Raw genomic sequence first — 18,907 nt, 5'->3', positions numbered from 1 at the left:
TCATGCATTAACTTAGAAAACTCACTACTAAGAGATTTGTTAGTTGACCCAAATACAATATCATCAACATATATTTGAACTATAACTAAATCTTTTTCATGCCTTTAAATAAAGAGTGTGTTATCAATTTTTCCCATCTCATAACCGTGATTTATTAAAAAGGTTCTAACTCTTTCATACCATGCTCTAGGTGCTTGTTTAAGTCCATAAAGAACCTTTTTAAGTTTAAAAACATGATATAGTTTTTTGAAATCTTTAAACCCCGGAGGTTGTGACACATATACTTCTTCATTAATGACACCATTTAGAAAAGCACTTTTAACATCCATTTGATGTAGTTTGAAGTTATTTGCACATGCATATGCAAGAAGAATTCTTATAGATTCTAGCCTACCGACGGGGGCAAATGTTTCATCATAATCAATTCCCTCTTGTTGGCTATATCCTTGTGCAACTAGTCTAGCTTTGTTTCTAACTACATTGCCATCTTCATCTAGTTTGTTTCTATAGACCCATTTGGTACCTATGATATTGCTCTCACTGGGTATAGGAACCAAATCCCATACATCACTCCTTTGGAATTGATTTAATTCTTCTTGCATTACATCTACCCAACTTTCATCTAATAGGGCTTCCTTAATATTTTTGGGTTTTATTTGGGAGATGAAAGCATAGTTGGCAATTAGGTTAAATTCTTGAGACCTAGTGGTTCTAGTATTAATATCTCCTATGACTTGTTCTATAAGATGATCACTAACATGTTTAAGATCGATCGAGGATACTAAGTTATCCTTACTTGGTTTTAAATGAGATCCATCCTCATTTATTTCATTGGACTCAATTTAAGTTGGCATTATTTCCATAGCATCTTGTCCTATCACATCAGCATCTTTTGAAGGTTTAGTCTTAGGTGGATGAGGAGTTTCATTGAACGTGACATCTAGGGATTCTTCTATGACACTGGTGTATTTATTTAGAACCCTATATGCCTTACTTTCTAACGAATATCCTAAGAACACTCCCTCATAAGCTTTGGGTTCAAACTTTGTAAGATATTCCTTTTTGTTTAAGATAAAACATTTGCATCTGAATACTCTAAGATGACTTACAGTTGGTTTTCTACCATTTAAGACTTCATGAGGTGTTTTATCTATTGATGTCCTAATTAAGACTCTATTTTGAATGTAGGTGGAGGTAGCAACGACTTCACTCCAAAACTTTTGAGGTATAGATTGTTCATTTAACATTGTTCGACTCATTTCTTGAAGAGTTTGGTTTTTCCTTTCAACAAGCACATTAGATTGAGGTGTGCGAGGAGCCGAGAAATTATGAGAAATACCATTTAAATCACAAAAGACTCCAAATTGAGCATCATTATCAAATTCTCTACCATGATCTGTTCTTATTGTTACTATAGTACAACCAAGCAAGTTTTGTATTTTAATAGCAAAAATTATAAATCTTTCGCACACTTCATTTTTATGTTTTAGAAATAGTGTCCATGTATATCTTGAGAAGTCATCTACTATTACTAAAGTATAAAAATTTCCTCCATAACTTTGAACGGCCGATGTCCCAAATAAATCCATGTGTAAAAGTTCTAGACATCTTTTAGTAGAGATAAAATTCTTAGGCTTATGACTTGTATGAACTTGTTTTCCTACTTTGCATGCATCACAAAAATGACTTTCATATTTCAATTTAGACAAGTCTCTAACTATGTCTTTTGACGAAATGTTATGAATTAATTTCATATTAGCATGCCCTAGTCTTCTATGCCACAAAGTAGTAGTATCATGTATAGAAGTTAGACAAATATCTACATGTTTAAAGTCATCTAGTTTACATGTATAAAGGTCTTTCTTTTAATTTCATTTATGACACTTTTACCATCTTTTATTATGTGTGAGGAGTTTTTGGTAAATGTCATGTTATAACCTTTATCACATATTCTTCCTACACTTAGCAAGTTAAAGCTTAGGTTTTTAATGTGTAATACATTGTCAAGTGTAATCTTTTGATTAGTAATGTTACCTTTACCGACAATTTTTCCTTTTACATCGCCACCAAAGATTACATCACCTCCATTGTGCTCCGTATACTTTGCGAAGAACTCTTTGTTACCCGTCATGTGTGTTGTACATCCTCTATCAATTATCCAAACTTCATTTTGTATAACACCATTGAGACAAACCTATATTTAATCAATTAATAACTTTGGTACCCAATGTTTGTTGGGTCCGGGATGATTAGCATCAAAGATTCCTACTCTAACCCATCTTCTCACAATTTTGACATTATTGTTCTTTTTTATATGTGTTTTAGTTTCGGTCTTGTTACTCCTAGTATTTTGATTAATCATTCTTTTTAGAGGATTTTTCACAAGTGACTTAAATTCTTTCCTATTGGTTTCAACTCGATCAATCATGTTAGCCTTTAGTATTTCCACTACTTTGGGTTTTTCTTGGGGTTTAACAAACACGATTGGTTTATGCTTAGATGTTTGTACCTTAAGAGTATTTTCCTTATATCCTAACCCTTGTTTGTTATTCTTTGTTTTTTGAACATTCAAAATGTTTTCTAACACTTTACTACTTCTATCATATTTTGAGAATTTAATTCTATTTTCGAGTAGTTTGTTAGCTTTGTTTAAAACAAGGTTTTCATGTTTTAAATCATCACATGTGAGACATTCTTGTGAGTTAGAGATTCTTTCTTTGAGTTGTAAGATTTCTAACCTAAGTAAGTTGTTTTCTTCCTTAAGGCTTGTGTTGTTATTACTTACTCTATTACTCAAAACACACAATTTAACAAAGTTGTCAACATTAAATTCAAATGTATTTGAAAGTACCTCATTGTCAGTTTGTCCGACTTGTGATGCTTCGTCGTCATCATTTGGATTATCAATGGCCATGAGACATGTTTCTTTTCCCTCTTCTTGTGAGTCGTTTTCTTCATCATCCCACGCACCTCCAAGGAATGCTTTTTCATTCCCTCTTTTTGGACATTCACTTATCAAGTGATTTGGATCACCGCACCCAAAGCATTTTCGCACAAACTTCTTCTTGGAATCGAATGGTGTCTTCTTTGGTTCCATTGGAGGACGAACATGGTTTCCCGGCCTTCGATAAAATTTCTTAAATGAGTGAACGATGAATGCAAGTTGTTCTTCATCATTTATAATGTCGTCATCATCATCATTGACACCATATTCTTCATGATTCTTAGCCTTTAGAGCAATTGACTTGTTCTTCTCTCTTTTGGCCTTATCTATTTCATCATCTTTATCTAGTATGACCTCATGTACTTTGATATTTCCAATGAGTTCATCTAGAGTCAACTTTTCTGCATTCTTTGATTCATCAATGGCCGTCACTTTTGGTCTCCATCTTGATGGTAGAGCTCTCAAGAACTTTCGAACATATTGCTTATCCGTATAGATTGTACCTAGAGCTTTCAAACTTGAACAAATATTATTAAATCTAGTATAAGTACTATCTATTTTCTCATAATCTTCAATAACAAATTGTTCATATTTAGTTATAAGCAATTCTACTTTATTTTCTATGACTTGCGGGTTTCCATGATGAGTAATCATTATACTATCCCAAATTTCTTTAGCACTACCCATCATAAAAACTCTCTCATATTCTTTGATAGTGCTCCAAATAAACATATATTTAGGCACAATATCCTTCCAATATGTAAAGCTTTTAGTTGCAATTGTTCTATTTTTATGTAATATTCGTTTAAATAAATAAGTGCGAAGACAAAAGAAGAAAACGACGATTTAAAGATGCAAATGACCAAAAAGCTCAAATGAACTAGATATAATTCAAGTGGTTCCATTTATTGATGAGAAACGTCTAAAATTTACAAGAGTACAAGCCGCGGAACGCAAAGTACAAGATATCTAAGCATACGAAAAGACGTTCAAAAATCCAGAACCGAGCATCAACGCGCGAGTCAACAGAGCTAAAATTACAAGTCAACTATGCACAAGAATATAATATAATATATATATATAATTATATAAAATTATATATATTATATTATATATTAAATAAATCTCAGCAGCCCACGTTTTAATCTAGATATGAGCTGGCCAGGGCAGCCATGCGAGTGCATGGGAAATGCACTGAAATCTCATGCGAGTTCATGAGCTACAGGATTCAGAAAAGTACTATAAAAGGCCACGAATTCTGCTCGACTGATTACACCTTTTCTCTTCTTTCTTTCCTCATGTAAGAATTATATATTTATAATTTTAAGTTTAAATTAAGTTTAATAATAATTGGGTTAATGTAAGAAATGTTTTAAGGTTTTGTAAGTCGAAATTCTGTCCGTGCAACGCTACGCAATTAATCACCACTGTAAGCTATGTTCTTCCTTTTTAATTTAATGTCTCGTAACTAAGTTATTATTATGCTTATTTGAGCCAAAGTAATCGTGATGTTAGACTAAATATTAAGACGGGGTTATTAGATTTTGTACCATAATTAAGGTTTGGACAAAAGACCGACACTTGTGGACATTGGACTATTAACTATTAATAGATATGGGGTATTATCTAATCGAATGACAACTCATTAGAATCTGTCGAACCTATCTTCAAATTAGTTAATCTAATAATTATTAAAATGATTATGTATGTTCTATTTAGTGACGTTTATACGACATCTTTTACAATCATTTAATTAATTATTCGGGTTGGGTAATTGATTATTCATTCTGATCAAGTGGGTAAATTAATATTCATATCTCATTAAAACAGGGGTGGATTACATACAAGGATAATTGGTGTAATTTTTAACAAAGTATTAAAACCTTGGATTACACGCAGTCGATAACCTGGTGTAATCATTAAACAAAGTATTAAAACCTTGTTACAGTTCGAATCCCTAATTAGTTGGAATATTTGACTTCGGAAATAAGGTTAATTTGACGAGCATTTTATAATTATGACCGATGGACCATTATGGACAAAAACCAGATAGGTATCAAATAAACCAGGACAAAGGACAATTAACCCGGGTAACAATTAATTAAAATCAAAACGTCAAACATCATGATTACGGAAGTTTAAATAAGCATAATACTTTTATTTCATATTTCATCGTACCTTTATTTACTGTCATTTTAATTACTGCAATTTACTTTATCGCAATTTAAATTCTGTCATTTATATTATCGTCATTTATCTTTACGCTTTATTTAAAATCGACAAACCGGTCATTAAACGGTAAAACCCCCCTTTTATAATAATAATAATAATACTACTATATTACTAATATATATATATATATATATATATATATATATATATATATATATATATACATATATATATATATATATATATATATATATATATTTATACAAATATAGTTTAAAATATATATAGTATTAAACTCAGCTAACTCCCTGTGAAACGAATCGGACTTACTAAAAACTATACTACTCTACGATTAGGTACACTGCCTATAGTGTTGTAGCAAGGTTTAAGTATATCCCATCTATATAAATAAATAAAACTTGTGTAAATTGTATCGTATTTCGTAATAAAAATAATAATATTTCGTACACCTCCGTTGCACACATCAAGTTTTTGGCGCCGCTGCCGGGGAACACTCAACACCGAAGCGAAACGCTATAAATTTTTTTTTTTAGTTTTTAAGTTAGTTTTGTAAAAATATATTTATATAAGTTTTAAATATAAAATTATAAAAACATAAAAAAAAGAGAAAAATATATTTCTATATTTTTAAGTATTTAAATTAAAAAGTTTATATTTTTTTAGTTATAAAAACTAATAAGTAATTTATTTTTTTAGTTTATTTAAATTAATATAAATATTTTTCTATAATATATATATATATATATATATATATATATATATATATATATATATATATATATATATAAAATTAATATAAGATTGGGCCGAACCTGATCGAAGCCCAAAACTGATCTGGAATCCAGGCCTATGCGATCGCATGAGCCGGATACCTTAATTCCATGCAACCGCATGGTTGAATCTGACAGGTCTGATCCCAGCATTAATTGCGCCGTTAGGGTTTAATATTTTAATTATTATTATTAGGTTTAATTTAATAATTAGTTTTTAGTTTTAATATTTAATTTGTAATATTTAGTTTAAGTTTTTATTATTAATTATATAGTTTAATATTTTTATATAATATTTTTATAAAAATAATATTTTTATATAAAAAATTTTGTATTTTTATCATTTTAGTTATAATTTGTCTTTTTATCATTTAATCGTAATTTGTATATTTATCGTTCGTAATATTAGTTTCGTAGTTATAGATTTTCCGTAGATTTTTAGCTTTTAAGACTTTGCCGTAAAATTTCTTAAGTGCTTTTTCTTTAGATTAAGATTTAGGCGCTTTAGAATTTTGCGACGCCGTTCATATATTTTAGTGCCTTTTAAGTTATTGCCGTTTTGGATATAGAATTCCTTTTAAACCTTAACACCTTTAGGCGCAACTTTTAATTTTTAATTTTTAGACTTTTAAGTTTCGACGTTTTTCTTTCTTATTTTTATTTTTCGACCTTTTATTTTTCAACGTTTTACGACGCACTCTTTTTCTTTCTTATTTCTCGACGCTCTAGTTTTTAGGACATAGAATTTTCTTTATCTTCTTTAAACTTTGACGAAAAATTATTTTAAACGGTTAAATTGATAGACATCCAAAATTTTCTGGTTCGTAGTAATAGTTGGATTTGTTAGTGGCGAGTTGTGGGCTTCCGATTTAAAGGGCCCTGGCTACCTGCTGCATCTATTGGCTATTCGAAACGTGGGCAAAATCAGAAAAGTCTATTAATTTGATAGCTTATATAATTTTTATCTTTTATAACTTATAGGACATTCAGTGAATGCACCGAGCAAAACGTTCACCACCTTTCATACGTTCACCACATGTAACTCGATCAAGACATCTAGCCAACATTGTCACCGTTGATTTTTCTTTAGAATCGTCATCTAGTCGACCAAGTACTCCAATTCAAATTTTCGATAATCCATTTTTTGAACCCGATTTCACTATCGAGAACCCGGATGATATTCAAGGACAATTCCAAGATCCTGATCTACTAATTATTCCTTCTGAACCACAAACCGTTAAATCAGAATCCTCTAGTGATTCGTATTCAACAAATTCAATTATGGAAGTAACAGAACCTCTAAGTATGGAAGATCGAATGAGAGCCACACGCACGGGCCAAGGACACGCCATTATTAAGCCAGACATTAATGCGTCAGATTATGAAATCAAAGGAAAAATCCTACACATGGTAACTAATCAATACCAATTTAGTGGTGCGCCGAAGGAATATCCAAACGAACATCTTCGAACTTTTAATAGGATCTGTACTCTATTCAAAATAAGAGAAGTTGAGGATGAACAGATCTATCTCCTGTACTCTATTCAACAAAGACCTAGCTTGTATAAACCACCACAAAAAACCGAAGAGAAAAATCTAAATCTGGAAGAAATGATGGCAAAGCTAATGAAATCTCAAACACATTTTATTACATCTCAAACCTAAACGAATGAGAGGTTTGATCAGTCATTAAGAACTCAACAAGCTTCCATTCTGAATCTAGAAAAACATGTAGGCACTCTTACTAGCATGATGAGTGAGAGGGAACAAGGAAAGCTACTGAGTAATACTGAAGTAAATCCTCGGAATGAGAATGTTAATATGGTGTCAACAAATTCTGAAAAATCAGCATAAGAAGATGGGAAGGTTTTTAATGTGAGTAACAATGAAGAAGTTATAACACCACCACCACCCGAGTATGTAAAGCCAGTGGTGGCACCATACAGACCACCCATCCTGTTTCCAAGAAAAGGTGTTGAGTATGAGCAAGTGATAGGTAATAAAGTTTGTGATACCTTTGAAAAGAAGAAGAAGAAGAATAAGAAAGTACAAGAAACAAAAACCGTAAAGATAAACCCAGTAAAGACAGTTCCACCAAAACTTCCACCAAGGTTGGGTGATCTGGGTGAATTTATTGTTCCTTGTCTACTTAGTGATTGTGTCATGTATGATGCACTAGCAGATTTAGGTGCGAGTGTGAGTGTTATGCCTCTTTCATTATATAAGAGATTAGGAGTAGGTGAGTTAAATCCAACGAACATGAGTGTTAGACTCTTTGATCAAACCATTAGGCACCCAGTTAGAATTGCTGACAACCTACCCGTTCAAGTGGGTAATTTAACCTTTTTAGTCGAATTTATTATCATTGACATAGAAGAGGACCCAAACATTCCTCTAATTTTAGGTTGACCATTCTTAGCGTCCACCGGGGCGTTATTTGATGTAAGAGAGGGTAGAATGACACTTAGTAATGATGAAAAATCGATCACCTTTGTGAGTCGAAAGTCTAAATCTCCACCAACCAAAACCGTTGAGCCAACAAAAACAATTGGTAAGAACCATATTGTTTTACCAACTCCAACGGTAGTGCTTAACAATAATAAAACTCCTAAGTGTGGGGAAGATGAAGTAACACATAATGATAACTTGATAACAAAGAACCCCGTTGTTGATACAAAATTAAATGAACCCCATTATTACGGATTCGCAATGCTAGAACTAAGGGGAACTTTAAGTTATGTAACCTGTTAGTATCCAATCTATCGCCTAAAGAAAAGGCGAAACTAGTTGAATTTGTGGAAATTACACAGGAATCCGACCAATGGCTTAAAGCAAAAGTCACAGATATGCAAGTTGATTATGATCCAAGAGAAATTGACGATGAAGTTAATCACAATTTCAAAACCACAGCTACCTAAGTGTGGGGAGATTCAAATGTTCTAAAAAGAAAATGCTGTCTAGAGTTAGTTGTTCTGCTCTCGTGTAGTTCCGAGAATGGAATCCGGATGGTCTTTTCCACTAGCAGACACTAAAGAACAAGTTTTCTCCCCCCATTCTGAATTTTTGTTTTATAGGTTTTGTATAAAATTAATATGCATTTTTAAATTTAAGTTTTGTGTGAATTTAAAAACAAAAAATTACTTTATTTCATTAAGTTTAAAAAATGATTTCTAAAATTCATCGTAAGTTGAAGACTAGGTCATGGAACCGAAATTGCTTTTCCCGAGGGCGGGACGAAAAATTTTGTTATCATTATTTTTAATTTTATTGATTTAAAGTATACCAAAAAAATTAAAAAAATCCAAAAATCTTTGCTTTTAAAACAATCGCTTTAAAAATGACAAATTTTAAATTTTGTCGAGGGACGGAGTAGGTAAACATACCGAAACTACCTAAAGTAAAAGGAAACAAAGTTTTAAAAAATTATTCATTTAAATTGTTTTAATAAATAAAGGTTTTATAATATATATATATATATATATATATATATATATATATATATATATATATATATATATATATATATATATATATATATATATATATATATATATATATATATATATATATATATATATATATATATATATATATATATGTAAAAGTATGTATATATATGTTTGTAGTTTATCTCATGTACAAAACAGGGTAAAACAGTGCACTTTCAAAGACTGACATTAAGTTCAGCAAAAACTACTAATTTTGACGACAAGACGCAAAATATCAAATGTGATATAAAATAATATGTTTGCAAACTCGGTATTTTTAATCACTTTTCTACACTAATCTCCCTCATGGATTTATAATTATAGTCTGATTTCATGCAAATGAGGGCATTGCATGATCTCAAGTGTGGGGAAGGGTTATAAATTCTCTCGGGTTTGCACTTGGTTTATTTGCTAAATTTTATGAAAATTTGAAAATTTTTCAACTAAATGAATTCAAAATCATGTTTATACATATTTATGAACGATCAAACTAGGTGTTAATACCGAAATTATTATTACCTCGGAAAGGACATAAATTGAGAAACAACCCAAAACGTTAGAATTCATTTAAAATGAAATAAAGGAGAATAAAAAGGCAAAGAAAGAAATAAATAAAAGCCAAGTGTGGGGAGAATGTACCAAGTTTTTCAATTAAAAACTATCTATCACATGTTTCTGTAAAGTTATTGCAGGTGCTTTTGTTTTGGACAAAATTAACTGTTTTACCCGGTAAATTGTAATATATTTGAAAGAAAGATGGATCTACACGATGAATAAATTCCATCATTATAAGAAGTAAAGTCTTCCGAAAAAGACACGCGCTTCTTGATTTAGGTCAGGAAGTTGTCGTCCAGACCAGTTGTAGAGTCTACGAAAAACCTTGAAAAGTTTTCTCGAAAATCAGCTGGAAATCCACGAACCTCAGCATCAAACAGGGTCACCAAGTGGTCAGACTTATCCTATCCATGAGAGGATCTGTCTCGTAAAATGGGAAGGGTGCCGTGCAAATTAGCTTGATAAGACTAATGAATCAGACCCCCAGAAAGGATAATCTCCTTAAAGATTAAAAATCAGCTTCTAAGCCTGATATTATTCAATCCTTGAGATTGACCTTAAAGATTGAGAATTACAAATTCATGGAATTCAATGATATCTAAACTCGAGCTTGAACGAGAAAATATTTTGATTAAATTAAAACCGATTTGTTTTCTAAAAACCTATTTTCAATGCGTTCATTACCATTGAACGTAAAATCCTAAGAATTCACCGAAATTCATTCGGTCACCTGAACCAAATCAGGTGTCAACCGTAAGAACGGTGGTTGCATAGCATGGTCGAAGACAGGACCTTATGCCAGACCGAAAAATGATAGGGTGATCTTTACTATTGCTCCTACAAAGGATAGTAATTTCATCCGACACGTTGTAGACCATGAACAAACGCATGTCATTAGACATTGCCTTAACAGTTGCTTGTTCAACGCTTTCCTTTACAACCAGACGGTAGTTTACCGAAAGGTAATATACGGAACAAGTATACTGGACGTGTTGCTTTTCTAATACAAGGTTAGCAAGTGGGTAACACAAAACCGCAAGTTTTGAGCTAAAATTTTAAAATCTGAAACCCACAAAACCCATAAAAATATTTTGCAAACATCGGTGAAGGGTTATTCCGGAAAACTTATCTAGGGTAAAAGCTAGAATAAATTTTCAAAAGATCAAATGTTTTCATAAAGATCCAATTTCTTTTAAGGATCTAAATTTTTATAGTCATGTGGAACTGTAAACCACATCGTTACTATCATTGTTTATATCGCTGTATCAAAATCACTGATGTACAAAGTGTGAGAATAAAAAAAGTAATTCGAGTGAAGTGTGATTTTATTTCAAGTTCTGTATTGCTTGAGGAAAAGCAACGCTCAAGTGTGGGGATATTTGATAGTGCTCCAAATGAACATATATTTAGGCACGATATCCTTCCAATATGTAAAGCTTTTAGTTGCAATTGTTCTATTTTTATGTAATATTCGTTTAAATAAATAAGTGCGAAGACAAAAGAAGAAAACGACGATTTAAAGACGCAAATGACCAAAAAGCTCAAATGAACAAGATATAATTTAAGTGGTTCCATTTATTGATGAGAATCGTCTAAAATTTACAAGATTACAAGCCGCGGAATGCAAAGTACAAGATATCTAAGCATACGAAAAGACGTTCGAAAATCCGGAACCGAGATAAGAACCGAGCATCAACGCGCGAGTCAACGGAGCTAAAATTACAAGTCAACTATGCACAAGAATATAATATAATATATATATAATTATATAAAATTATATATATTATATTTTATTTTAAATAAATCTCAGCAGCCCACGTTTTAATCAAGATATGAGCTGGCCAGGACGGCCATGCGAGTGCATGGAAAATGCACTGAAATCTCATGCGAGTGCATGAGCTACAGGATTCAGAAAAGTACTATAAAAGGCCACGAATTCTGCTCGACTGATTACACCTTTTCTCTTCTTTCTTTCCTTATGTAAGAATTATATATTTATAATTTTAAGTTTAAATTAAGTTTAATAATAATTAGGTTAATGTAAGAAATGTTTTAAGGTTTTGTAAGTCGAAATTCTGTCCGTGCAACGCTACGCAATTAATCACCACTGTAAGCTATGTTCTTCCTTTTTAATTTAATGTCTCGTAACTAAGTTATTATTATGCTTATTTGAGCCAAAGTAATCGTGATGTTAGACTAAATATTAAGACGGGGTTATTAGATTTTGTACCATAATTAAGGTTTGGACAAAAGACCGACACTTGTGGACATTGGACTATTAACTATTAATAGATAGAGGGTATTGTCTAATCGAATGACAACTCATTAGAATCTGTCGAACCTATCTTCAAATTAGTTAATCTAATAATTATTAAAATGATTATGTATGTTCTATTTAGTGACGTTTATACGACATCTTTTACAATCATTTAATTAATTATTCGGGTTGGGTAATTGATTATTCATTCTGATCAAGTGGGTAAATTAATATTCATGTCTCATTAAAACAGGGGTGGATTACATACAAGGATAATTGGTATAATTGTTAACAAAGTATTAAAACCTTGGATTACACGCAGTCGATAACCTGGTGTAATCATTAAACAAAGTATTAAAACCTTGTTACAGTTCGAATCCCTAATTAGTTGGAATATTTGACTTCGGGAATAAGGTTAATTTGACGAGCATTTTATAATTATGTCTGATGGACTATTATGGACAAAAACCAGATAGGTATCAAATAAACCAGGACAAAGGACAATTAACCCGGGTAACAATTAATTAAAATCAAAACGTCAAACATCATGATTACGGAAGTTTAAATAAGCATAATACTTTTATTTCATATTTCATCGTACCTTTATTTACTGTCATTTTAATTACTGCAATTTACTTTATCGCAATTTAAATTCTATCATTTATATTATCGTCATTTATCTTTACGCTTTATTTAAAATTGACAAACCGGTCATTAAACGGTAAAACCCCCCTTTTATAATAATAATAATACTACTATATTACTAATATATATATATATATATATATATATATACACATATATATATATATATACATATATACATAGTTTAAAATATATATATAGCGTTAAACTCAGCTAGCTCCCTGTGGAACGAACCGGACTTACTAAAAACTACACTATTCTACGATTAGGTACACTGCCTATAGTGTTGTTGCAAGGTTTAAGTATATCCCATCTATATAAATAAATAAAACTAGTGTAAATTGTATTGTATTTCGTAATAAAAATAATAGTATTTCGTACACCTCCGTTGCACACATCATTCTTTTCTAGGCAAAGCATTAAAAATGATCATTTTTGCTTCATAGTTTTTACCTACATCTACTTTGTGTTCCTTAGACCACTCTTCCTCAGGTATAAAATTTTTAGTTTTTCTATCATCGCCAAGCTTAAATGGAACATAGTCACCTTTAGTAATGATGTTCCAATAGTCTATGTCTTTGGAGCGAACATACGTTTCAAATCGATGCTTCCAATAACAAAATCCACCACTTTCAAGAAGTGGAAGCCTTTGCATGGAGCATCCTTCACTATAGTTCAAGTTTTCAATTTTTTGTTCCATGATCTTAAACTCTAAGATTTGCAAAAATTAGTCTTAATGCCAAATTAGTAATTTTTAGCAAAACGTTTAGAGCAACCGCTCTGATACCAATTGTAAGTAACTAGAGGGGGTGAATAGTTACTTAGTCGATTTTTAAAAATTTCTTTACATTTTCTTAAACTTGAACTTGATATAGTATGATTTGAAATGTTTGTTCTCAAACTATACGTATATAAAATATATACAAGTGTATATGTAATCAAAGAGATAAGGGAAGAGAGAACAAACACAACGATATATAGTGGTTCGGGAAGATGTTAACTAATCTTCCTTAATCCACTCCCCAATTCTACGAATTGAGATTTTTCTTCACTATGATACTCCAAACTCCGTGGAGTGTCCGGATACAATACTAGTACTTTGCTAGTTGGGTGATTCGATCGATATCTCAGTTGACGTAATGATGATTTAAAACTAAAAATACAGTTAATTATTTTGTTGGTGTTGATGAACTTTCCATTGTTGTTGTTGATGAACTTTCCAGATCTGTAAAATGTTGATGAGAAATGAAGATGAGAAATGGGAAATTTAGATTAGAGTTTGATATTTGGATAAAAGATTAAGAAGGAGATGAAAGTAAAAAGTATAAATGAAAGTCTTGATTTGATTTTGGGTTAGTTAGGTTTTTTATTCAGTTAGAGTATAAATTTTGTTAGAAATGGAGTAGAGATATGGATGAAGATAAAGATTAAAGTGAAAAAAGGAGTTAGAGCTTATCGATTTGGGCAATTCATATGGTTTTTAAATGAAATAAATTATTGAATGGACAATTTTACCCTCACATGCGTAGTACATGTGAGGTGTTAACCTTAGAAACCTAACAGACGTTATCATGGGGTACCAACCACGAAACTTAAGCAAAACATAGGTACTAATGATGCAAAAATCAAAGTTAAGGTTTTGTGATGAAAATGTAAACAAACCACAGGTACCAACGGCGAAATTTTTTCCAATTATTATTTACTTTTGTTTAACAATAATTCTTTTAAGGTAAAAACCAATTCATATGGGTTTCATTGTCTAATTATAAAAAATGAAATTATACGGATTTGGTATATTCAACTGGTTTTTTTTATTTCTGTTATTTTTTCATTTTGTTAAACATAGTAAGGGATATTTCAACAGGAAACATATAGTTTTGTATAAGGATAATTATTCTGTCAGCAGCAACGCAGTTTGGCCCAACGAAGCACGCAAAACCTATTTTCTAGTTATTAAACAAAAACTCATTGCCTATGCACTAGCATATGTTAATATTGTGTGAATAAATAAAACTAAAATATACAATATAACTTTTTTTATACTTCCATGCAATGCTCAAACTCTAGCTTTTCTATTAACTATATTGGACGTAAACTCGTATATACACAACTTGATGATTTTACTCAAACGATAAATACGTAGTAATACGACTCTAGCTATTGAGTCGACATCAAGCGTCGATTTATTAGCGACTTGACTGACTCTTAGAGCCTAAATTAAATTTCAGGCAGGATTATAACCCATGAAAATTTGATTTTACCATTTTCATGGCGTCTCAATTTTATATTTATTTTTAATTTTATTTTTTTAAAAACTTTTTTCCTACTTATTACCCGGAGGTCCACTCGGAAGCAATCTCTCTATTAGTCGAATAGAGAGAGGGATTACTTTCTCTACTTTTGAGAGTGTTTTCACTTTGGGTGGAGAAATGACTTGTCTTTATTCTCAGATAGAGGAATGATTGTCTACATCTCACCTTCTCCATACACTACTTATGTGGTATTGAATTTTGTTGTTGTTGTTGTTGTTGTTGTTGTTGATAAATACGTAGTAACGAAAAAGCAAAACTATTGAAGTATAAACATAATTATCATAGTAATAGTGCCTGTTTTGATAGAACATAGTTTTAAAACTAGCACTAGCTATAATTTTAACCAATCAATTAGCATCTCTATTCAAATAACTTTTTTTAACAAAATATAATAAAATATAATGTATACTTTTAATAAGACAACTTAAACTAGTATTTTTCACCTTAATAAGAATACAGTTTTATGTAATTATTAAGACTACTCTCAACCATCACACTACTTTTACAATCACAATGTGTCACCTTAGTGCCACCTCATCAGCTTCTTTCTTTCTTTCATATTACAATCACATGGTGACCGGTGTCACTTTTAGTGTCACTTGCCTTTTTGCACTTTTTTTTGCTGAGTATGATGTGTTACTTTTCTGAGTGGAGTAATTCTGGTGTTACTTTATTGGAATGCTGAGGCGACATTTTATTTTTCTTTTTTCTGTTTTATTTATTTTTATTTATATTATTATATGATTATATTTATTTTTTAAAAATGTTTTTAAAATATAACGGCGATATATTTATAACCGTTATTTTATTATTATTATTATTATTATTATTATTTTAAACGGCTACTTTTACCCCTATATATACAACCACTCTTCTCAACTCATAAACACACACTTCATCTCTTCTAAAACTCTCAAATTATAAACACACACACTTCGAAATGAGCCTGTTGAATGTTGTTGTTAAAGTTCACTATGGAGGTGAATTTGATAGCGAAATGATGAATTATAACGAGTATGAAACACGAGATTTTTACATGGATGTTCATAAGTGTTCAAGTTATAGGTGTTTGCTTGAGTTGCTACATCGAGACATATTCTACCCCACTAGACAAATCTGGTTTTTCAAAAAAACCCAACGCTCGTGTCTCGCTACTAAAAGAAGATCACTATTGGTTTGGTGCGATTGGGAGAGCCTTGTTACGTAACCAACCAATTAACATTTACACCGAATGGATTGATGAAAGCTACGCCATTTCTGCAAGTGAAGATGAAGCTGCTCCTGAATCTCCAGGGTTTCAGCAACACGATCCACGTGAATTCGAAGATTGATGATTGTGTTTGTTGAAAATAGCCGTTAGGAATAATGTAATCGTTTTTAGGAACTAAGTTTATTTTCTATTTATAAGAAATAATGTAATTGGTGAAGGTGGAGCCGTTCCATCTTTTATAGAGTTGAAAATTGGTGATGTATTTAGAACGTTAATATCATTGTTCGAACCTGCCATACCAAAGAATGCATGCCATATCCACAAATCTTGTGAGGCGACTGCTTTAAGCATTACAGAAGGCCCTTTTTGATCACCTCTTGTGTATTGCCCTTGCCAACCAACAGGACAATTCTTCCATTCCCAATGTGACGCCCCGTACAAAACCATCGTGTACGGATCATCAACAACAGGATCATCACAAGGTCAAACACTATATGCTGTTTGAAAATCAGTTTTGCATTCATGAAAATATAGCGTTTTACAAAAGATAACGTGCTTCCTATGAATAGAAGCATAAACAAAAGTACGTGACCTAAATGTCGTTACAAAGCCATTGTTTGAAAATAACGTAAGTTACGAATGCAAAATAAAAGTTCCATGATTGAGACATCTCTAAGTAATGCAGCGGAAGTCTAACACAGCAAGTCTGTAACACCAAGACAACAAGTCTAACAGCGGAAGCAACAACGTCTAAGCACCTGAGAAATACATGCTTAAAAATTCAACACGAATGTTGGTGAGTTATAGTTTGTTTGTAATCAATAATGTAATGTAGGCCACGAGATTTCAGTGCTTCAAACAGCAGTTTAAATCAGTAATTCAAATCAGTATGATAAAGTATATGTTCAACCGTGGGCACTTGGTAACTAACTTAACGTAAATATCACCCCCTGAAAGTACACTTGGCCAGTGCGTAAGTTTATGAAGTATTAAACACCCGTTAAATGCTATCGCGACTAGCCCGAGTGGGGATGTCAAACCCTATGGATCCATATCTAAGATTCGCGTTCACCGGTTCAAATACCAATGACTAAACGTTACCGAGCTAAGGGGAAAGTTTATGCCGTTGTATAACCCACACATATATAAAGTTTAAGTACTCGTGCCTAGTATATAAAACATAAAATGCGCATGTATTCTCAGTTCCCAGTGTAGTTAAAGTAAAAAGGGATGCTATAACTCACAGTGAAAAGTAGTTAAGTTGATTCGGGATAAGTAAGCAAGTAGTTTGTCCGAAAGGTCCTCAACCTAAGTCAAAAGTTACTAAGTCAGTAAATCGTTCCCAAAGGTTTAAAAGTATGTAAATTAGGTCTTAAGTATCATCATCATTCATCATAAGTCAAAAAGGACAAAGTAAGTTTCATTCAAGAGTAGAGATCGAAACAAAGGCGACTTTGATCAGCTGCTACGACCTCTATGTAAATCGAAAAGACGCGCAATCAGTGGCTATGGCTCCATATGTGAGTCCACTAGTTGCTGACCAAAATTCAGAACCAAACTCGTCTTTGTTTGACCGTGGCGACGGTTTAAGTGCGAGTAGGTCAGAAATTTCAGCACAACGTTATAATGGTGTAGTGACTTTTGGAAGGCTATAAATCCCAAACCGTAAATCGGATTAAGACGAGTCTTAAATGAAAAGTCATCTAATCGAACTGAACAATCTGGAAATTAACTTTTCCAGTAGCCCAGGTTGCTGATCAGTTCCAGAAAACAGTAAGTAATGTGTTCCGGTGAGTTCTTGGTGCTTGATGCTCATCACGGTTCTCATCCTTGATGCTTGTAGGTTCAAGTGTATAACTCGTTGATGTGTTTGCATCATCTTAACCAAGGTTTGACCATCATAACACAAGTGTATGTCTAATATAAGTAGCACAACTCATTTAAGGGTTGTAAGTAGGTTGATGAACCAAAGTTACATCAAGATCTTAGATCCGACACATACATGAGTTCTAGTAGTAATATTAAGCTATAAACTTGAAAGTAAGTTAAATAAACAAGATCTTATGTTGTAGAACTTAATTCTTAGTTAGATCTTAAAGATCCTAGACTAGAAAGTCTAGATCTAGTGTTCTTAAGTTAAATCATAAGTTATAGAACTTGGATATTTACTTTAATAAAACCATAAGTTATGAAACTTAGATTTTCATCTTGTAAAATGTATATAAGCTTATAAGCTCTTGTTTACAACAAAATTAGAAGACTATAAGCTATAGAAACTTAGATCCAATATAAGTTTATGAAGTTATAACTAGAAAGTTATACTTCTATGTTCTTGAACTTACAAAGTTTAACTTTAGTTTCAAGAAATATGAGATCACGTTTAACTAGTAATACTTGACCAAATTAACAACATCACAACTTTAAAGTACTTACAAAAGAAAGAAATAAACTAAAGTTACAAGTATTATGTTCATGTTTATTTTATACTTAAGAAGATACAAGTCAAGCTTGGATCTTAAGAATTTAAGTCTAC

General features: G+C 31.7%; 1 protein-coding gene across 1 annotated transcript; it reads right to left on the bottom strand.

Annotated features, from left to right (window-relative positions):
• Positions 1 to 842: 842 nt before the first annotated feature.
• On the bottom strand, positions 843 to 16,821 carry LOC139889300 (uncharacterized). Its single transcript, XM_071872260.1, has 4 exons — positions 16,665 to 16,821; positions 2,276 to 3,513; positions 2,000 to 2,194; positions 843 to 1,058 (listed from the first exon to the last, which is right to left on the bottom strand). The coding sequence occupies exons 1-4, from the start codon at positions 16,819 to 16,821 to the stop codon at positions 843 to 845; spliced, it is 1,806 nt and encodes a 601-aa protein (XP_071728361.1).
• Positions 16,822 to 18,907: the final 2,086 nt, after the last annotated feature.

The sequence above is a fragment of the Rutidosis leptorrhynchoides genome, chromosome 2 (assembly GCF_046630445.1).
Source record: "Rutidosis leptorrhynchoides isolate AG116_Rl617_1_P2 chromosome 2, CSIRO_AGI_Rlap_v1, whole genome shotgun sequence".
NCBI lineage: Eukaryota > Viridiplantae > Streptophyta > Magnoliopsida > Asterales > Asteraceae > Rutidosis > Rutidosis leptorrhynchoides.
The sequence above is the reverse complement of the archived record's forward strand: the minus strand, read 5'-3'. Positions and strand labels throughout refer to the sequence as shown.